The 22,649-nt window shown below is 46.4% G+C and overlaps 1 protein-coding gene across 2 annotated transcripts in view; it reads right to left on the bottom strand.

Moving 5' to 3' along the window:
- PECAM1 (platelet and endothelial cell adhesion molecule 1) overlaps nucleotides 1-22,649 on the bottom strand; it is a 58,429-nt gene that overhangs the window by 14,155 nt on the left and 21,625 nt on the right. Inside the window, exons 7-15 of one of the 2 annotated variants that reach the window (XM_032870837.1) lie at nucleotides 19,071-19,319; nucleotides 17,535-17,810; nucleotides 13,706-13,993; nucleotides 12,966-13,073; nucleotides 11,821-11,848; nucleotides 10,534-10,610; nucleotides 8,293-8,346; nucleotides 6,679-6,741; nucleotides 1,187-1,243 (exon numbers count right to left, since the gene is read on the bottom strand). In XM_032870837.1, the coding sequence (XP_032726728.1) occupies nucleotides 1,187-1,243; nucleotides 6,679-6,741; nucleotides 8,293-8,346; nucleotides 10,534-10,610; nucleotides 11,821-11,848; nucleotides 12,966-13,073; nucleotides 13,706-13,993; nucleotides 17,535-17,810; nucleotides 19,071-19,319 (1,200 nt within the window). The remainder of the gene's footprint in view (nucleotides 1-1,186; nucleotides 1,244-6,678; nucleotides 6,742-8,292; nucleotides 8,347-10,533; nucleotides 10,611-11,820; nucleotides 11,849-12,965; nucleotides 13,074-13,705; nucleotides 13,994-17,534; nucleotides 17,811-19,070; nucleotides 19,320-22,649) is intronic. The other variant, XM_032870838.1, reaches the window with a different exon arrangement.

Here is a 22,649-nt window from a genome sequence, read left to right as displayed (position 1 = left end):
ATGAGACACTGAAATCGAAAATTGCCCCCGGAGATGCTTTCTGAAAATTGGTCAGTCAGTGTCAAGTTCCTCAAGGGGTTGAGCTTCTGCTCTACCCATGAAAATACCATTAAAAAAACATATTCACTAAAGGGAGATTCCTCTTTCAGATAAAAAGGGGGTCTCCTGTGGTTAAGACAGTGCTTCTCCAATGTTAGCAATTGTCAACAGTATCTAGAAGCCTGTTAGGAGTTCAGATTCTGAAGATTCTGATTCTCGCAGGTCTGGACTCGCCCTGAGATCGCCACGGCCGTGGGTCTGCGGACCCTGCTCAGAGTAGCTGGGCTGTCCCAAAGCTTCCTGGCCAGTTGTAATGCTCCTCAGCTAATCCACTTAAATACAGGTCTGAGGCAAGATGTCCACATAGTGACTATTTCCCCCAGAATCACGCCTTTTGGCCTGTGACTTATTTCCAGAACTGAAAAAGGAGTCTTTGTGTTCCATTCATTTCCCCAGAATGGGATAGAATAATGATACAAAAATGATACTTCTGGGAGCTTCCCCAATTCCATGTCTGCTTGGGTACCATGTTCAGTCCTGGGGGAAGATCTTCATGGGGGAAGTGGTGGAGACGGGGACTGAGCTGGGGTCTGTCACGAGAGAAAGGGAGAATGGAAGGAGAGGATCTACACACCCCCCTGCCCCCAGGCAGTGTGATCTTATAGAGACTGAGCTCCCCAACGTCTTGAAAGCAAAGCACTGACTTTGTCTACGAATTCTGGGTGCCCATTATGCACCAGGGCCCGTGGGGGTGGGGCGGGGGGGGGAGAAGGCAGATGAGATGCCCTGGCTGGCACCTGAGCACGGGTGGGGCCACGCTGCTTCTCCTGGGGTCCCGTGAGCCCACAGTGGTGCCAGGACACACTCCAGCCCAGATGCTCCTGAGCTGGGTCTGACCATGTGAGGTTTTATATCCCTGGCATGCAGTAGGCGCTTAATAAGTATGCATTGACTAAATTACAGCACATGTAACATGTGGCTACGTTTTAGGGGTGGCAGGAGAGAGGCAGCCAACAGCTTCGGTATAAGGGGCGGTACTCCTTTTTGTCTTCCTTTGCTCCTTCTTCTCCCGCCCACTCCCAAGCCCCCATGGATGATTCTGGGGGAACCATCCCTCAGGCTGGGGGAGTCAAGGGCCCTCACTCACCAGGGTTAGCTTTCCGGATTTCACTGTACACCGTCTCTGTGCCCTTGGTTTCCAGACCTGGAAAGTGACCGGGTACAGGTCAACAGCTGCCTCTGGGCACCAGGTCAGCCCACCGCTGAAGCAGGAGAAGGTCCGAGGCTCCCTGCTTGCCCACTAACCCCTGACCCCATGAACACCCTTCTCCAGCAGGGGCTGGAGACCTTGTTGCCACAAAGCTCAGGCCACTTCCTGGCTTCAGAAGATCCTGGTCTAACTAGTGGTGCTCAGCCTGGAAGGATGAGGTCAACAGGCCAGTACAGGGGCGGGTCCAGCTGCTCCAGGGGAACCCTAGGCCCGAAGGACCACAGGTGGAGGGGTCCCCAGTATCGGCCTGCAGCCTCCAGCTCGGGGGCCCCACCCCTCCTTCCCTGCCAGGGTGTCCCGTGTCCAGTCACTTTCCTGGCCACTCCCAGGGGGCAGGGCTCTGGGCTCCCAATCACCTGAGACCTGGGTTAGAGTGTGGGCATCGTCTGTGACTTTAAGGATCAGCTGGGACCAAGAACCACTTAAAATCTTGCCGGGCCAGCCGATGTCAAATGCCAACACCAGGGCCCCATTCTGGTTCTGACTGGTCTGGGGTGGCCCTGGCACTGGGGTTTTTTAAGAGCTTTCCAGGGGATTCTAAGACACAGACCAGGCTGAGATCCTCTGGTGTGGAGTCTTTCAGAAGAGCAGACAGAGGACTGACCAGGGTATGCATTACGCCCTGAGGAGACTCAGCGTTTGGGGGACAAAGCACCCATACAGGCATCTGTTTAAGTTCAAGTCTACGTACAGGTTGTATATACACATACTTGTACACACACCATACTGTGTCTACACGCAGCATACACACACACCCAGTGTGTACACACGCAGCACGTACATACACACCCCCCTACAAACCTCAGGAAACAGGACAGGGCCCAGCCACTTCCCCTGCCTCCTCTCACCTGCACGAAAGACCAGGAAGCCTCACTGTGGAAAGGTAGCTTTCTACATGTGGCCAACATTCTCCTTCTACGGATCCGGAAACGAAACCCCCGACAGGGGAAGACGCTTCCTGACCGTCCTCTGTACTGAATGGCTGTTGTTTTCCTTGGTGGCCGGCAGCTGGCTGGGCCACGCCCGTGGACTCTAACTGCACCAAGATGCCCTTTACTCACTAGGCTCCAGGAATGCCCCCCGACCCTAAGTGTGTCCCCTCACTGCCCACACGGCCCTTTCTCTTTGGCCCACTCCTCCTCATCCTCCAAGTCCCAGGACAAGCTTTGTTCCCGCACCGGTTCACACACCCTCACACACCTACCCACTCCCTAACATGCTCACCCCTTCCCTGTGCCCAGGGCAGTTACACAGGACCCCTGTGCTCACACAGCACTTTGGGGACACTTGCCCATGACCACACCAACATTATCTGTCCCCAAGACTGTATCCCTGGTGGACCCGGAGCTCTGGGTGCACCTCTCGGGCCCAGGCCTTGCATGGCTACCTGGAGGCATAGAGGTTTGATAGGACAATGAAGGCACCAGTCAATGTCCTTGCAAGGGTCTCTAGCCCTCTCAAACCCCTGAACTTGAGGAAGGTATTAGTATAACCAGCCTGTTCCCTGAGGTTTTAGATCTTGGTGATCAAAGCCATGGTCCTTCATCAGACACTGAATGGTGAACGGTAGTGGTTCTAGGAGGAAGGCTGGGGGTGGAGGGGCGGTTCAGATCCCCCAGCAGGTGAGTCTGGGACATTTGGGGTGGCCAGGCCCTTGCAGAAGGCTTCATATGACTCCACCAAGACACCAAACAGGAGCTGGTACTCACCAGGGTGGCTGAGCCACAAAGCACCCCTCTGCTAGGACACCTGCTTTCTTCTAAGAGGCCAGCAGAGATGCCCACCCCGCTCCCCACACTCCCTCCATGGCACCAGATTTGGGGGTGCACAGGGAGGCTCCAGGGATTTCTGCATCTCCTGGGGATCTGCCACATCCCCAAGGGATTCTGCTCCGTGTTAGGCCTGGGTGAGTCTCGCATTCAGTGTGATCCTAACACCTGCTCTGTGCTGGGTGCTGTGGACCAGGAAGGGAAAAGGTGACTTGGACCCAGAGCTTTCAGGAGCCCTGGGCTGTGGAGCAGACAATGCGGGGAGAAACGATGGTATAAGGCGCTGTATACCAGGTGCCCTGGGTCCCTGCCAGCTCATCCTCAGACCCTGTCCCACAATGGGAGTCGGGCCCAGGGGGAAAGAAAGGAGGGATGGGGTGGGGTGGCCAAGCCTGGGGGTTGGGCACCTTGTAAGATCCACACCCCCCAGGCTTGCTGGTAGACCTCTCTGGTCACCTTGGGGACACTAACACCCTCTGGACTCAAGAGCTACACTTGACCCCCTTCCTTCTTGTAACTGTGGGTCAGTCCGGGCGGCAGGGTGGTTTCCACTTCTTTGCCGAGCAGCTATTCTTGCAGCTGCCCCAGCAATTCCTCCTGCTGCCCCCCTGGCCTGCCCCCAGTGATGGGCCGGGGCTGGCCGCTCACCTCCACCACCCCTGCCCTGCTCTGCAGCTGCCCACTAATGAGTAACCCAGGCCAACAAGCTGTTTGTCTCTGCTGTCAGGCATGTTTCCGGATGGGGCTTTATTTTGGCTTCTGTTTTTCTCTGTTCTCAGAGAAAGAGATGGCTTCAACGTCATGGGGTTTTCCCAGCAATTAGCCTCAGAGCAAACAAGCAACAGACCGGGCTGAACAAGTTCCTTCCCACCCGCCTCCATCCCCCAGTGATTCCTTGGTCGGCTGCCAGTCGGAGGCAGAGCTGGACGCAGGCCTCATCCCCTCCCCCACCCCAGCTGTGGAAGAGGGATCCTTGAGGATAGGGAACTGGGTTGGCCAAGACCACATCAAGTTTACTCATCACTGGCCTTGAAACCACAAAGCCCTTTCCCCACCCTAGGGACACCCCACCCACCACCCATGAGAAAGCAAGGGGACAGCTTCCTAGGCCAGGCTGGCCCTACCCTGCTGTCCCTGAGCACCCAAGAGGCTGGATCCAGAAAACACAACGTGTACCTTCCAAAAACTCTCCATTTCCACCCACATGGCTGTCACTCTAGCTCTCATGAGACCCTCGCAGCAACGTGGGGAATGGTGACCGCAGCTGTGCACAGTCTAGCAAGGAACGCACCCCTTGTCATCCTGTCCTAAGACTTCTTTTCCCTTTACAGCCCACCCCACCCTCACACAAGAAAAAGAAAACCAGACACTCTAACATGGAAACATTCCCAAAAGAAAGGAAAATGGACCCCTTTGCAAGGACACAACCCTGCATCCTTTCTCTATCAGCTGTCTTCCCTACAAACCCTCTGAGGCATCAGGCCCAGCGCTCTTAATTCCACCTCGTCCTGGCCCAGCAGGCAGCAGAGGCGAGAACAGGACCTGGCCCTCCGCGGGAGGAGCATGAGGCCAGAGCCCGGGGCAATCGCTGTCAGCTTGAGCACCCCATGGAGTTTGGAGGGTTGGGGACAGCAGGGTTTTTCTACACATTTGCAAAATCTTGGGGCAGCCCTGTCCTCTTTTTACGCTTCCCCTTTCCTTCCCGGCCTGAATTCCCCTTTAGAGGAAGGAAGCTGTTACTGCCAGAACTGAGCGCATGATGCACAGTGACAAAGGGGCATTTGTAGCGGCTCTGGCAGGACCAGAGAAGGCTGGAAGGGAGTCCCCTATGGCCCCTTTAGCCACGGCCGAACCAGACTCTGTTCCGAGCACCAGCCCCCCGTGCTGTCTCCTCTTCGGCATCTCATGCTTAACCTAACTGGACCTGTTCCTCCCAATCTCAGATATTGGGACCGTCCATCCAGACCTGTAGTGATTTGGTCTCCCTGATCCTTGCCATAAAGTGTCATCCACGGTGGCATGTCTCTGAAATCTATCTCCAGCCTACCCACTGCTGGCACTTTGTCTCCACCCTCATCCCTTCTGGCCCGGGACAACACACCGACCTCTGCCTCCTTCCAGATCCTCAGATGAGCCAAGCTCTGGGCCACCGCACACTGTCCTGCCCATTTCCTAGGTCCTCCCAACCCTTTCTCCTCTGATTGGGGCCACCTTCTTTGTGCCCTGCAGGCCCCAGCTTCAATGCCAGCCCCCAGAGCCGCCTTCCGCGCCATCTCATTGCTCCCTTTCCTTCCGAGCACTAACCATCACCTGACGCTATCTATATATTCTTCGTTTCCGTGTTTTCTTGGCTCCCTCACAGGCTCTACCCCCATGGGGGGCGGGAAGAAGGGCCATATATGAACATTTGCTGCTTGCACAAGGGCTGGCCCATCAAGGACTTTACTTTGTTAACAAGCGAACCTCTTTACAATGAAATAAAGAGGAAGAGAACTCCAGGCCTGCCACGACCCCCACCCTTCCCAGGTCCAGTCCAGTCTCACAAGTGGGATGCCCAGCGTGATCATGCAGACGGGGCAGCATCAATCCTAGGGGCCATTCTGATGGCGGCCTGTGGGTACGGTGCCCCACTGGGCAGCACACAGCCCGGGAGCCATAGGGGACAGCCTCACCTGAAGGTTCTGTGCATACACCCACTGACGTGGTGCCCAGGACCTAAGCAAGGAAGCAGGAAGGAACCCAAAACTCTTCTGGATTCATGGAGCCAGAGAGGACAAAGGGATGCCATTGCCCTGGGACTCTGGCTAATGCTATGCACGGCTAGTCTGGTGGAGTGGACCCAGCAGCAGTCCTGGGCCTCAGTGGGAGGGGGGATGTGTGGCTATAGCCTTAAAGAGCCTCCCAGCAGGGAAAGAAGGCTCTGGGTGGCTAAGGTGAAGGAAAGCCAGGAGGAGATGCATCGTTTTTTTTGACAGGGGCGGCAAAAAGCAACTGCAACTGACGTTCTGGCATTCTCTGTGGAGCAGCCCGCTCTGTATCTGTGTCCCTAAGGGAGCCACAGAGCCAGGGGCTCCCCAGGCCAGCTGGGCCTGAGAGAACCGCACACAGAAAAACAAAACCTGAAGTGGGAGGCTCGTGCCACTGTTCACACAGAAGGGGACTCTGGTTTCAGAAGCACTTCCCCAAGAGTCCCTCTAAAGAGCCAAGCCCTCACCACTTTCAAACATGTGTTTCATTTCCCCAGGCTCCGTGTGCAAGCAGCTCTTTAAGGAAGATACTAGGCATGGGCAAGGAACATAGCTCCAGAAGAAAGCCCAAACACAGGCAGTGAGGCCCTCAAAAAGCCTCTCAACAAATACATTTCTTAACACTTAATTGCTCAGGAAATCCTACTCCTTATTAATAATGAGATAAATAAGAATGAAATTTATTTAATGCCTCAAAAGCCTAGGCAGGCATCCCTGCTCCCGCCATAGGCATGCCCAGCATGTCTGACTGACTGAAGGGACCTTTGTCCTTGGGTCACAGCACACCTCCCCCTGGTGTCTATACCCCAGCAGAGAACAAAGCGTGGGGGATCACCCCAGTAATGGTGCTTACCTTGGTAAGACTCAGGCGAGGTCACTTCCACTTCTGTGTATTCTACATCCAAGGTCAGAGGCTCTGCTCAAAAGAACCACAGCACCCCACAGTTAGACAAAACCTCCTCCGGGGGCCTCCCCCTGCATTACAGATTTCCACTCAAATGACTGCAGAAGTCCCTATTTCGAGGAGGAAGCTAGACACAGGCTAAAGGCTATTCATTCCAAGTGAGACGGACACCTCAGGCTGGGGAAGACTCTGACAAGTCCTGCTCTTCCCAGGACGTGGGGGTATCCTTCTGCCCAGGTCCCCCCTTGTTCCTACAGGGAAAGGATTGTTAAAAGCTCAGGATCAGCCATGGCAGTTAACTCTGGAAGCTTATTCCACAGCCACAGGCATAGAAAACTATCTCCAAGAAGGAAAGAATCTCAGGAAATGGGGAACAGGTTTCCCCATCCTAAAAATGCTCCGAGAGCATAAGCCATATGCATCGAAAAACAAGTTGATGAAAGCAGTCGGGCCGCTAGGGTGAAATCTGGTAAAATGGTTGGTCTTTAGCTCAAAGTCACATTATTGTTTTATTTTTGAAGCCTCAGAGTCAGTCTTTCTCACCAGGCCCAGAAACTGATGTGTGGTCGAGGACACCGGTGTTTACTGTTTTAGATCTTTAGTTCTTGTGAGAGGACCCCGGAGGGGAAGCGACTTTTGCAAAATGAGTTAGCCCCTTCTTTACGAGCTTTAAAGCCGCAGCAAGGAATCTATTGTTCATTGTCTTTAAACATTAGCAGCAGTGATATTTTCTATTTTTTATAGTATGTTTTATTTTTATTAAATACTTAAGTATCAGAAAATATTTGTAAGTTATGTATAAAACACAAATAATAATAATAAGTACCGGTGTACCCTTCACCCTTTTCAAGAAAAAGAACATTTTTATTACCCCTGAAGTATCCTGTGTGCCTCTCCCCATCCCAGACCCTTAATACTTTCCTTCCAGCCTAACTGAAGCATAAAAGACTTGAAACCTTGTGTAAGTGTAAGGTGTACAACTTGATGATTTACCCCAATGCTATTATAAAAAACACCCCACCTCTACTATCCAAGAGAAAGGCGATCCTTCTATGGTGCCCGGTACACAGTTCCCTGTTATGTATAACCCAGCTCTTTCCTCCTGGAATTCAGGTTACTGTCTTTTTTTTTTTTTTAAGACATTTTTAAATTTATTTGAGAGAGAAAGAGAGAGAGAGAGCGAGCAAGTTGGGGAGGAGGGGCAGAGGAAGAGGGAGAAAGGATCTCAACCAGACTCCATGTTGAGCACGGAGCCCGACATGGGGCTCAGTCTCCCAACCCTGAGATCATAACCTGAGCTGAAACTGAGTCAGATGCTCAACCTGCTGAGCCACCCAGGGGTCCCTAGGTTACTTTCCAGTAAAGACACAAGATAGCACCTTTGGAGCAAATGACCAGCCACTTCCATTTTATACAGCAGCCAGGGACAGGGTCCCTGGGGGGTGAAGGGGAGGGTACAATATCCCCAGGTCTTAACAGTTTTAGTTCTTTCCTAGAGGTCTTTTTTTTCTATAAATGCTTCTAATAAAAAAAAAAAAGCCAAAAACTTAATTTGATAATTACCTTTATTTTCATTTATTGGTTTCATTGCATGGTTTCCAACATCTTCATTGTAACCTAGTTGAAAAATAACAAAGAGGATGAGTGGCAACGGAAATCCTAGTTTCCTATATAACTTGTAAAAAAAACTGGGTGCCACTAACACACAGAGTCAAGTTTAACCTCTTTGGTGTAGTAGGCCACCAGCTGCGTAGAAGATTCTGGATTCCCTCCTTGCCCCACGATGGCCCCATCCAACCCCCAAGTGGTCAGTTTCTAACACCAACCATGCCCATCATTCCACGGAGAGATACTTCTGCTTATGAATTGTTCAAAATTCAGAATTGTTCACTTTAAGCAAGCTCATTGGAAATGAAGCTTATTTCTAAAGGGGTGGGCCTATAACCAGAAACATGAAGAACGCTAGCAAATTAACTGTCTCCAACCAGAGAGCTGGATGCAGGAGAACGTGGCTTAAAGAAATGGTGGTACCACCAGGCTGCCACCTCAGTGGGTAAAAAGAACTTCTTAACTTTTTTTTTTCCCCATCAAGTTGTTCTTTATTAAAAATAATTCTATGGATTATAAATAACATAAATACTTCTGAAGAACACATGACTTTTCCATTATGTTTTTAAGTTAATTGCTTACAGTGATTGCTAAAATACTTCATAAAGTGGAACAAGCCACAAAGAGACAATATAATTAGAGTATTTCTTGCATTTTGGAAATGTGGGGGGAAATCCTATTTTTTTTAATTAAATTTAATTTTTTTCAGTGTTCCAAGATTCATTGTTTATGTACCACACCCAGTGCTCATGCAGTACATGCCCTCCTTAATACCCACCACCAGGGTCACCCATCCCTCTACCTCTCTCCCCTCCAAAACCCTCAGTTTGTTTCTCAGAATCCATAGTCTCTCATGGTTCGTCTCTCCCTCCGATTTCCCCCAACTCACTTCTCCTCTCCAACTCCCAATGTCCTCCATGTTTTATCTTATGTTAATGTAAGTCTATATTAGCATTCAATTTAAACTATGTATTTACGTATAATACAAATAACCAAAAGACCCCCCCCATACCACAAAAATGTACTTCTTCTGTAATGCTTACTTTTTGCTAAACAGTCACCAAATTTTTCTGAATGCAGTTTCTTACATGATATATTTGCTCTGTTTTCTTTACTGGTCCATTACTTTTGTTATTACAAATGTTTTATTCACTTTTTAGTAAGGATTATACCCCACTGTGTGTTTTCTTTAGTTCCTGTTCTATTTGATGGACTTCAGGAATTCCCAGGTTCTTCTATCTGTTTATTATTTATTTATTGTTTGTTTGTTTATGTGTTTATTTTTTTTTAAGTAGGCTCCATGCCCTTTGTGGGGCTTGAACTCACCACCCTGAGACTGAATCTCACACTCTGCTGACTGAGCCAGCCAGGCGCTATTTTATTCACTTTTTAAAGGTGGATGATTTGGTAGTTATAAGAATTGCTCAGTTCTTAAAATATATTTCTCAAGTACGCTCTGCTAGAGGACTATCCTAAAATTCTCATTTTGCGGAACACTTACACAATTAGAAAAGAACATCAGCGTTCTCTTCCCAGACCTGCTGATAAAGAAAACTGCCCCCAACCTGGTCTGGGACAGGACTAGTTGCATGGGATAGTATTATCTGCCCTGCTGGGAGCTTTCTCAGAGACCAGATGGGATTAAGAACTCCAGGATTGGCTCCCCTCCAAGCTTACCCCAAGCCTTATCAGGTACTCTTTGCTTGTACCACTTTTTTCTTTTAAATGACTCCACTACAGAGAACTATGGAAAGCAGTTTTGGTAAAAGCTGAAAGGAAACTGTCTCATGCTTGTGATAAATAATTCCATCTGAGATCTTTTACCGATGACTTCAGCAGATAACAAGCTCTCTCGAGCTCTAACAAAAGGATAATGATTATACCTGGGCCATGTTCAAAGTTTTAGACGATAACCCAGGATGGGTATCTGCAACCTTGTAATCATTCTCTACCTTTCGTTCCCCAGCATGTTTAGGAGGTGGTGAGATTAGGGTAAAATGTTCTGCCTTTCTTCCTAAGTTTTTGTTTTGCTTATCAGCTCACCCTTCCACAACTGGTTAGATGAAGTGCCCTTGCTTGAGGACAGGGCCTCCCTTCCAAGTTGAACTCTGTCACCTACAGATTCTGCTTCTAAGAGGGGTGAGGGAGTGTGCAGCTAGCTAGGGGAAAACACTTAGCAAGAAACCACGACTCTACCGTAATGTCTGTTGGCTTCAGTATTGGGATCTGACAACATCTTCTCATTGCTGGAGTTCAGAAGGGGAGCTGCTGGCCTTGAAATGAAATTTCAAAAGGAAAGAAAGAATATGACTTTTTTTGGCTCTAACTTCAAACTACGAAAACAATCAAGGAAAGATCATGAGAAAACCAGCTTTCTGAAGTGAGGAAAACTTTATTCTCTCCTGTGGAAAACTAACCATTTTTCCAGAAGGTTAATAAAAACTCTTTGCTGTTAAAATAAGTATGAGGGCCCTCCCATACTGTAGCAAGCTCTGAAGAAGTAACGTTTTCTTGACCTCCTTTGGACGGTCTTCACTTATTTCCAGAATTGCTTGATTATTCTATTTATTCCATTTATTAAATAGTCTATCGTCTCATAAATATTTGGCATACCAAAATTATCCTATATTAATCAAATATATACACACATATATCCTTGTTACTTTCACTTACATATAAATTACCTGTTAGGAATATATTCTTGTATGTATAGAAATTGTTTCAGATAAATTTCTGCCAAATTGAATATTATTGTACATTATAGTTACTATAAATATAAAATATTTTGCCTTAAGTAGTATGTATGATTTCATTATTGTTGATCAAGAGTATTATTTGCTCTCACACATTTTCTCATACATGTCAATATTAGCCTCAAACTAGAAATGAAAATGACACCTTTTAATAGTTTGCTTGGGAATCTGTGTAATTTCTTTTAATTTATATATAATATGTGAAGCTTTTTTATAAATTCGGTATTTGGTGTTTGTTAAAAAAAAAAAAGTGTCAGGGCCAAGATGAATTCTATCCCTCTGAATTCTTCATCCTATGCTACTGTTTTTCTCCAAACAGAATTATCCTTTCCATACCTTCGGATTTTGGATTTCAAGAACAGTAAAAATATTACCACTTTTTTTTTTTTTAAGGCCAACTCTATTTTGCAAGTTATGCAAATTTTAAAAATTCCATCTATTACCAGTATAATTTCATAAGGAAAAAGGGATCTCACAAGGAACAGTATAGGAGGGACATGACCTCAGAATAAAGCCACTCTTTCCCATTGAAGGATAGTTGGCAATCATCCATGGAGCCAAAGACACACACATGTGTGCACACTCACACTTCCCTATGCTACTCACACCTAAGACCCTTATTTTTCTGGGTTTTCCAGGGGATACTGAAAACCGTCTAGCGACCAGAATTTTCCTTTAGTTGATGCATGTCTACAGAGCAGCCACCTCCCTCCGAAATACACACACTGACCTGGACATCTCCACTGGTGTCTGCTTGGCTTTGAAAGAGAAAGAGAAAATCCAAAGTTAGTATAATGTACCCATGTTTGTATCAGATAAGAACACTCATCTCCACCATATTTGACTTCCTTGAAGATTGAACATCCATAAAAAGAGAAAAGAAAGCCAAATATATTCCGCTTCAAAAAAAGAAGAAAAAAACAAACAAATAAACAAAATAGGTCTTCTTTTGGTCTTATACCAAGAGATTTCACATCATTTCCTCCAGAAATATGGACATTTTGACTATTTTAGCCAGGAGCGAGTTTCTTTAGTGGCATGTGGTGGAGATGAAGTCAAGGAACCAGGTAAGGGTAAACAGGCAACTCTTTCTTCAATTCAAGATGATTCCAAGAAGGAAAGGCTACATCAGTCCTTATTCTCTTAATTCCAAGCTGGCCTGAGACCTTAGCAAGGGGCTGGTTCTGGAGCCTGTCTTCCCAGAAGGGTTGCAGCTTTCTTGTTCTAGAAAAAGCCCAGGGCCCCGCCTCATCCCATCTGTCCCCACCCATCCCAGGCAGCAGCGCTGGAGCTCCAAAAGAAATTGCTGTACTCCACAGAAATTGATGCAGAATTTACTGGGGCTGTGCCCTTTTCCTTAAGTTCATGCTAGCTGACTGATTCCTGAGTGTCTGGGTGATCCTGGCTTCCTTTCCATGTGTGGTTAACCTCAAGCACAGGGTAGAAATCATGGCACAAATGGCAGATCAACTGGGAGGCATTCAGTGGATGGGGAGCTAGGCAGGGCAGGTCCCAGCTGCAGGCCTAGGTGTGGCCAACCCCATGAAACAGTATCTTCTGACCACACGTAGCTACAACCTCCCCCTTACCATCGCTCCAATGCATCTTTTGTGGGTTGTCCAACTAGGAAAGCAGTTGCTTTCATTTGTGCCTAACTAAATCCAAAGGGCAATAACAGCTTTTTGCCCACCAAAGCCAAAGTCTTCGATTATCAAGGTGACACCACAAAGAGAAAAGCAATTGTTCTCAGCTATATCTCCTTGGTTCCCAGTGGGGCAGAGCACCAGGCCTCCATGAAGCTGAAGCCCTTCCTGTCCGTGGCCCGTTTCCTGGACAGAGCAACCTCCCAGAATGGAATGAAAGAACTGTACTCACCCTTGGCTTTCTTCTGAAAATAACATCTGGCCCCAAGTATAAAGACGGCAATTATCACTCCAATGACAAATACTGCAATAAGTCCTTTTATCCATGGGGCAAGAAAGACTGGAAACGAAGAAAAAATATATATACACACACACACAAACACAGGTTTTTCCTCTGCCAGCAAGAAATAATACCAGGTTCAAGCAACAAATAAGACTGATTTTTATAGTCCTTGTAACCAGCATCTTACTTCTGAAAGACACTGTTCACAGCTGGCACAGAAATGTTCTTGTGTGTTTTTTGTTTGTTTGCTATAGCGTCAGCTTGAAGGACCACTGGACTGAAGTCGACTCCTTTTTCGGGTCTATTCAGCCCTTCTCCTTCACTAGGAGACCACCTTCTACCCACTTGTGTGGGCTCCCCTATGTCCCTTCTGCATGACCCAATCCCCTTGGCCATAGGTAGTCCATGGGTGGACATTTGACCCAACATGGACCAATTGGTATCTCTTGACCAAGAATTTGGAATTACAACTATGGGAAAAGTTTCTAATTTTTTATAATAACCAATTCCTCTTTCATATAATTTGGATGCGTGTCTGTCATTTGCAACAAAAGAGCCTGGAGGACATTGGTCTCTTAATCCTCAGTGAAATGAGCTAAACAGTGGTCCACCTCCTCTTACAAGGGGTGAGGCCTTGGCCTCACCCTTTGAGGTCACACTAGGTCCCCCTGTTTGAGACCCTGACTCACCTCTGACTGTCAGTATGTTGCTTTGGGGGCTGCTTTTAACACGATTGGCTCTGTTGGAGGCTGTGCAGTAATACCGTCCTTCATGCTCCTTGCTAGCCTTTGAGTTGTGCCAAATGGCCTGGGTTTCATTCGAGGTGGTTTGGTGGAAGGGCCTGGTCTCTTTTTCTCTGTAAAAACTGAAGGTGATTGGAACAGACGCTTCATTCACGGAGCACCGAAGCACAACGGCCTTCCCAGACTCCACATCCTCTTTCAGCAGGATAGAGAGCTTGACCTCATCCACCGGGGCTGAAAGGCAGGGAAAGGGACAGTGCTGAGAAATGGGGGAGGTGCAAGGGACAGAACACGACACAGCACTGCTTAAGGCCAGCCTCCTGCTGTACTGTGACAGAGACTGGGGCTGTGTGTGCCTTTTTTTTTTTTTTCTATGCTAAATTTTACCCTTTTTTCTTTTTTTTTTTAATTTAACTTTATTTTTTCAGTGTTCCAAGATTCATTGTTTATGTACCACACCCAGTGCTCCAGCGATGGCCACAGTTGCCAAACTGTGCAAAGAGCCAAGATGCCCTTCAACAGATGAATGGATAAAGAAGATATGGTCCATATATACAATGGAGTATTATGCCTCCATCAGAAAGGATGAATACCCAACTTTTGTAGCAAATGGATGGGACCGGAGGAGATTATGCTGAGTGAAATAACTCAAGCAGAGAGAGTCAATTATCATATCATTTCACTTACTTTTGTGTGCCTTTTACTCAATTCACCACCCTCATCCCACGTCCTTCACATCTCCCTCCTCCCTCAGCCCAAAAGGGCAGCAACCGATGCCTCCTGGAGACACCTCCCTTCACTTAGCCCCTCAAGTATTACTGACCACTCAGCCTGACACTATAGCTCATCTCTGTATCCTGTTGAGTGTGTGTGTGTGTGTGTGTGTGTGTGTGTGTGTGTATGATTTCCCTCCCTGTGCTTACAAAGATGTATGGCACTTCCAGGTCTTGTGAGTAACCTTGACCCACTATCTTTAGCTATTCTTGTTTTTCTATCTTCTCCTTTATGAATGTTCTAAACCAGCTGCTCTCACATCCTCATTTCCCACCTTGATACCCCTGTCACCTGACTTCCATCCCTCTGCTTTGGAAACTGCTCTCCACCTCCAGTTTTGAAGAAACGGCAAAAGTCACCCGATCCCCTGACGATCCCCTCCCTGAGTCCTCAGCAGATTAATTCCAGTCCTTAATAGGAGTCTGTCCACTCTTCCCATCCAGAACCAGTGTGGCTTCCTCTGAGGCTTCTTTGATGCCTCCTAGCCCAGATTCTCTAACCTCCTCACCTGTCACTCCCTCTTTATTCACTAGTTTTTCTTCCTTTTGCCCCTTAAATATGGACTTTCTGCAAAATTCAGTCCTCAGCTTTCCATCTCCGTTCTCCTCTTTGGTGATTTCACCTACATCATAGCTTCTGTTCGTGCACTTAACACATAAACATAGAGCATTTAATGCTGAAATAGATAGCTCTAATCCGATTAGTCCCCTGAATTCCAGGTCTTGATTTTGACCTGGGTGTTTCCACCAGGAAGTCCTGTCAACCTGGCATTCTCAGCAGATCCAAGCAGAACTCAATTTCCTCCCATATACCATTTCCAAGTTTAATTACCAAAATTCTGATCCTCAATTGTCTTCCCAAGTAGATCTTCATATTAGTGTGAGAATGGAATGGTCAGCAGACTGGCATCTGACTTATTTTTTATTCATTCATTTGAGAGAGAGAGAGAGAGAAAAAGAGAGCAGGTGGAGGGGCAGAGAGAAAGAGGGAGAGAATTCCAAGCAGACTCCCCTCTGAGCTAGATGTGGGGCTCCATCTCACGACCCTGAGGTCATGACCTAAGCCAAAACCAAGAGTCGGATGCTCAACTGACTGAGCCACCCAGATGCCCCTGACATCTGACTAGGAGATGAATCACCTCCTTGAGCATACAGTGGGTGGCCAGGCTATGGAGATGCCAGTACCACAAAAGAGAGCATCAGGCCCCAGATGGGAGGGTGGAGTTCAACCATAAGGGCAGAGTCCTGGAGGGTACCGCCTGATTTGGCAGTCTCTCTCCTCCTGAAGCACAGTGGGGTGGTGGCAAACCAGCTTCAGGAGCCCGGCTGCCCGACCCCAATTCCCAGCCCCACTCCCCATCAGCTGTTCATCTTAAGCCTTTGCCGCATCATCATAAAGCAAGGATAGCATTTTCATGGGTCTTACAAGGCTATTGTAAGTATTAACGGGGATAATTTACTAGACTACTTCACACTGGGATGCCCACATGGTCAAGGTAATAGTAATATTATATTATTTATATATATTATTTATATATATAATTTATATATATATTATTTATATATATAATATATATATTATTTATATATATAATTATATAATATTATATATTATAAATAGTAAATGTTAGCCGCTACTATTGACCCAATTTAAACCAACTTAAATAGTTTCACATGGGCCTCTGCATTGACTTCTTAAGGTATTGTGAGGTCTGAATTCTCCACTTCTAAGAGATAGAGCCCCCCAATTAATCTCCCCCAAGCTCCATCCTCCTCATGACCTCCTTTCCTCTTCTGGCTCTTATTGCACACAGGACAAACTCTCAACTCTAGAGACCAGCATTCGATGCCCTTCACAGTTGAGCTCAGTCACATTTTCAGTTTATATCCAATGATTTTCCAGTCCCAATCTTTTGTTTCCAGCCATCTGATCTACCCAGTCTTTTGAACTATTCCATGGAGACATTTTGCTCATGTATTTAACTGGTTGGCCATTTCTTGACCCAGCCCTTTCTTGACCCATTGTCAAGACCTGGCTCCCAACCCAAGTCCTTGGATTCAAGCTAAATGATCCAAATTCCTATCGCCATTGTTGTAAGGATAGTCCATGTGACAATCATGGGTTCCCTAGCAGCATTTTTTTTTCTATGCTTACTTGCACTGTCATTCAAATATACTAAACTATTTCTCCATTATTTAATCAGGACATCCTGTGTTTCTTGCTATGTCATTGAAAATAATATGTTTTCTTTTTTTGTATGCCCTATAGCATTAGATGCTTTATATATATTGATATTAATTTGAAATACATGGCTCCTTTTGGACCATACATTAATAGAAGCAAGAATCTCTATCCTACTTAAGAGGTCCACAGTGGTACCCGCAGATAGGCAGTTATTAAACAAGGAGGAGGAGGAAGAAGGAGAAGCCTATTAGGCTTTTTACAAAAGGATGTGGAATATCTCAAAGATGTAAACAATGGTGGTCCTGAGGCCTTCTGAGAGTCAGAGGCTCAATGGAAAATATCCACCCCAGCACAAAGGTCTATTTCTCCTGAGTATGACAGTGTCAGTCCCATGAGACCACAGTCTGCAGCTCTCATGGCTGCAGGTTCTCCACATGATGGAGTCTTCAACCTCAAGGGTCAACAGCGGAGAAGAACTCTGGTCTACAATTCTCAGAGACGGTGGTCAGTTCCTCTAAAAAGGGAGCCCCATAACACAACTTTAGTGGTTCTTGACGTCGGGACACTTTACTCTGATATTTCAGCAGTTCGACTGAAAGGTTCTGCCAAGAGATGTCACTGGCCACGCCAAGAGCCACCAGATATTTTCTGGCCCTGTTTACCTGGGTCTTGGTCCTGCTTTGCCACATGGCATGTTTAGGGCCTTTGCACGAGTACCAACCACTAATGCGTACAACCCCTGGGGAACCCCAAACCTTTGAAGATATGAAGTAAAGCCCCCAAACCACAAGATTTCTTCCCCCACACAGAAACTTACCTATGACCTTGACCCGCAGAACTTCGCTGACCATTTCATTATGGGAATGACAATTATCCACAATACACTGGTATTCTACATCTTTTGTTGGGTTGTCTTTGAATACTGCAGGCTCATTCGAGTTCATGTCATGGCTATCCAAGATGCTATTTGCTTTTAAAAGGTGATAAGAAATAGGCACAGTTCCATTTACAGATTGGCAACTGACTGCAATGGTCTGTCCTTTTATCACTTCAGAGCTGGAGTCATAAAAAATCCTGGGCGTGGAGAGCATTTCTAGAATAACAGAGAAACAGCTTGAACAACACTGAAGGCAGAAACAAAACATCCAGCCCAAGAGGGTCCTTCTCCAAACTCTGCTCTTTGCTTCTCTGGCTTGACCATAATTACTTGCCTGTCTCATCTACCTTCACAGGACTATTTTAAGATGGACAGGTGATGTGTGTGGGGATGAGGGGAGGATTGGGGGTGACGAGGGAGAGGAGAAGCAAATGCTATAAACAAAAATAAGGGTGACGCCAATTTAAGAAAAACATTACATCTTCCTAAATACACGTTTATGTGTTTGTACACTCACACATCTGTATGTTGCTGTTGTATTGAGAAAAGATACAGGAAAAGCATAAGATCTATAACAAGTACCCGAATGGATTCAATTTGAAAACAAATCCTCAGTGCCTCAGCCTCGTTTGAGAGTAAATTGCATGCCTCGAGAAGCAAGAACTCTACTAGGTCCTTATTTAGAAGTTCACTTATTTATAAAGCTTATAAAATGTAAAAGTCCGCCATTGTCTCTTACATTATTTCCTTTGGAATTCCATGATGAGAGAGTTGACAAGAAAATACGACCCTGTTTGAGTGGAGACTAAAATCTTGGCTGCATAAAGCACAGCCACAGGTTAAACTAAAGGACGGTGACTGAGTCACAGCAGAGCCTGTGACAGCCTGACCAGAGTTCCACATTCACTTAGACCTCTACTTCAAGGGTGGTCCAGGGCCCAGCATCCCCAAGGCAGACACTAGTGAGAGATGTGGAATCTGGCTCCATCTCGACCTGCCTTCTAACCAGGTTTTGCATGCACGGTCAGCTCTGGGAAGCATGGCTTTAGGTGGTCCCAGCACCTACATTCTGCCCACCAGAAAACCTAAGCTTGCTTGTCAGCCAGGATATGGATAAAAAAGGAGGAACTTAGATCCTAAAGTTTGCTATTGGATAAGGAATGTTTCCTCCCTGAGTGGGAGCCTGTTCTAGCAGCCAGAATCTTGCCAGCTCAGCCCCATCATCAGCAAGCAGCCACAATAAAGCCATGAACTTGACTTTTATTTATGCTTTCCTTGTATTGCCTCCTCCTGGTACTCTGAGTGGGAACATACCCACTTGTTTGGTCTCTTGATTTCACTATTCTCTCTTTCTCCCAAGTTCTTTCCCTGCCTCAGTCTGATCTGCCTTCAGCCTGGAGAGGGTGGCAGCTGGTGACAAACAGCCTCTGTCCCATCGCATCCCAAGATTCTCTGAGCCAGTGAGCATGTACCTACCACACACGGTTATCAGGACTGCATTGCTTCTCTTGACCACCCTGCCCACGCTTGCTGTGCAGGTGTATGTCCCACTGTCCCTTGCTGAGGCGATTCTGGTGAAATTTTGAGACTCTGACACAGTCGTGTTTTCCTTCCGGATGGTGAAGTTGGCTGGAGGTGCTCCTGGAATGGAGCACCACAGGTCCAGGCTTTTTCCCTGGTCCAGACGGGTGGTGGAATATCCCAGCTTTGGTTTGGAAAATAGCTCTGAAAGACCAATGAGTGGAAGGGGGTGAGATGTTTCTGGGCACCACTCCCACAGCCCCTTTACATAGAGAGAAAAGAGAAAATCAGGAAAGGACTCTTGCATCAGTCAAAGCTATCCAGAAGCAGCGAAACAGGCCTGGCAGGAAGGAGTACCGGAAATTTCAGGCATTCTGGAACATAGTGGGAGCAGAAGCAGCCACAGGAAGACCTATAGATTTGAAGGACCTTGGGAACCACCTAAAGAAGTGTGAATTGTATCCTAGGGGCAATGGGAACCATGGAGAGTCTGGGTCAGGGGAATGGCATCAGACTGTGTTAGAGGGAGCTATCTGGAGGGAGAAGGGACAGAGTTGAAGGGGCCCAGACTAGAAGCAGGAGGGATGCAGTACAGGCTTGAAGCAGAGTGAGAGTGTGAGGTTGGGGAGAAGTGGCAGCTGACCACCATCCCTCCCACACTTCCCACAGATGACGATGACGATGACACCTGAAGCCACCCAAGGTTGAATAATTTGTAAACTAGAACATTCTATGCCACTTTAAGGAGTCACCAGTACCGTAATTCAGGTTGAATGTCAACAGCAGTAAAGACAGAAGTTGACTTTTAAGAAGTCTTGGCATCTCCGTGTTTAAATATTCCCTGAAATATATCAAGATCTTGTTGTTATGGAATATGTTTTTATTTTCAGATACTGGGAAATTACTAATTAACTACTTAGCTGCTGTGAAGACTTGGTCCTTTGTGTAAGCAAGTGCACTCTGGCTCAGGATTTTGGCTTTTGATGCAGAAGGAAGGAGTCAGTAATTTTTTTTAAAGATTTTATTTATTTATTTGAGAGGCACATATGCAAGTGAGTACAAGCAGGGTTTAGGAGGGACAGAAGAAGAAGTAGACTCCCGCTGAGCAGGGAGCCCTACATGGGGCTCAGTCCTAGGATCCTGAAATCACAACCAGAAAAGAAGGCAGACACTCAATCAACTGAACCACCCAGGTGCCCCAGGAGTCAGTAATTTTTGACACTATCTGCCTATTGAGAAAGGAACAGAGACCCAAAGTTCCTCCTAGGAAAGCTTCTTAGACTACAGGTTTGAGAATGCAGCCAGAAGTCAGGGAATCAAATTGTAATTTTGATTCTAAATTTACCTGCCATACAGGTTTGGGGGTACAAATCAATGCTGTCATTATCATTGAGGTTACATAGCTATAGAAATCATTTCCATCATCATCAGTCCCCAATGCCTTCCTAGTTTCCTCAATAAAATCAAATGAAACTTCAAGTAAGGTGGTAGCCTAATAATTAACCTATATTTTATTAAGACACATTCCATCCTTCCTTCCATGTAATCATTGACTTACTTGTTTTCAGAGCACCATCAAAAGCTCTAGGTTAGGAGTGGGGAAAAGGAACCAAAGAGATTGACATCCTAAAATGCCTTACAAACTCATTGGGTGGATATCAAAAAATGTGAAAAAAAAGATGTAGCAAGAATCCCAAAGAAATGACTGTTTAAAAATATGTAAACGAAAATGTGAAAAGTAGAAACCATCCTGCAGAAGTACATGTAAGATGGTTTAGAATTAGGAATGAAATGTTAGGGAACAATAGTCCATTTGTAAAGGATGTAATATAGCAGACAGGCCCATCACGTAGACTAATCAGAATTAGTCTTTTATTTGCTCACTGAATGAATGTTTATTGAACTCCTACAATGTGTCATGCTCTGTTTTAAGTATCAATGATGTAAGGTGAATTGAGGCCCAGACTTGGTCTTTTGAGAGCTTACGCGGAGTGGTTGTGGCAGATGCTAGATCTTTTCAGGGATTGCTGACTTGAAGATGGGAGCAGAGTGTGGTGGGAACTGAGGTGTGACCATGGGACTCTCCTGGGGGAGCCTCAAAGGAGATCTGGGGCTTGGTCTTTAAAGACAACAGAAGTTTTTCAGTAGCCAAAGGGGAAAGGGTGGTCAGAGTAGGAGGCATGTTGGGACAGGGATGGGGTCAAAAGTGAAGGATCATGACCATGCAGGAGTTTAAGTCCATGAATAGTGATATCAAATAGGGGCCATATTAGAAGTGCTTCTCCTACAGCTGGTTGAAGAATGAACTGGAACAGAGATAATCCAGGACACCCCTGCAATAGATAATCCTGGTGTGAGGGCCAGTGTTAGGATGTGATTACAAAGATAGGAAGACAGGACAGAGTTGAGAGACCAGACAACACCTGGTGGCAGATTGGATCTGTAAAGGTGGATAGTTTCAGGGGTGGGGGAGGCAAAGGTGTCATTTCTCCCCAAAGACAAATGACTAATTCAATGACTTTTATCTTCATAAAATTATTGTGAGCTGCTAATATCACTATATAGAGCCATTGACAGTGAGGCTCAATAGTAACAGAAGTGTGGATAACCAGATGTATAAGTGGTCCTGGAGACATTTCCAAAGGCCTAAAAGAACTGGAACGTGAGGATGCATGCCAGCCCTGGTATGGCTCAGTTAGCTCCATGTGGAAAGGGCAGAGGTCAGGATCACAGAGCACTCAGGTTGAAGGGATGGGAAGGGCAGGCTGAGTGTAACACTTTGCTATCTTGGGCCAGGGAGACTGATCTACTGAATGAATTGTATACCCCACATGAAACAGACTTCTGGGTGTAGGTGATCACCTACAACAGTAGTATCTTAGGGACCAATGATGCTCTATGCTTTCCTAAAGTAGCTTGGCCCAAAGGGTAGTGGTGCTGCTTTGACTGATGCAAGACTCAGCTGGTTCACCACTTGGTCCCTGTTGCTCTCACAGCAGTATGCCCACCATGTTATTGTACTTTTTCATGACATTGCATTTGAATGGTCTATTTTTGTCTGTGAATTCTTTAAGAGCAAAGCTCGACCTTAGAGCTGTCTATCTCCAATAAGTTGCCCAGCATACAGTAGGTACTCAATGTATGTTGAATTGAATACTTTTCTTTAATGAGGTACTATGCCTTACCAGTGAAAAACATCATGTACCATCAAGATATTTGTCATTATCAATGATAAATTGCTAGTACACGCTATAGACCAGCAGGATCCGACACATAGACCAATCACCACATTGGAAAGTTGGCAGCCTACCTGTGATACTATAGATTGCCCCTATGACTGTACATTCAGTGCTTGTCACTTAGAAGGCTTTTAGTAAATGAAGGAATGAATGAACACCTTCATTTGGCAACCAAGAAGTGCTGATTCTCTCTGCCCTTAGAGAGGGTAGAGAGAATGTTCATTCATTCCCCCAACAAATATGTATTGAAATCCTACTACGTGTCAGGCACTACTCTAGGAGTTAAAGACATAGC

This window comes from Lontra canadensis, unplaced genomic scaffold, assembly GCF_010015895.1.
Source record: "Lontra canadensis isolate GAN:19392208 unplaced genomic scaffold, GSC_riverotter_1.0 scaffold41, whole genome shotgun sequence".
Classification (NCBI taxonomy): domain Eukaryota; kingdom Metazoa; phylum Chordata; class Mammalia; order Carnivora; family Mustelidae; genus Lontra; species Lontra canadensis.
This window is presented reverse-complemented; position numbering and strand designations above follow the sequence as displayed.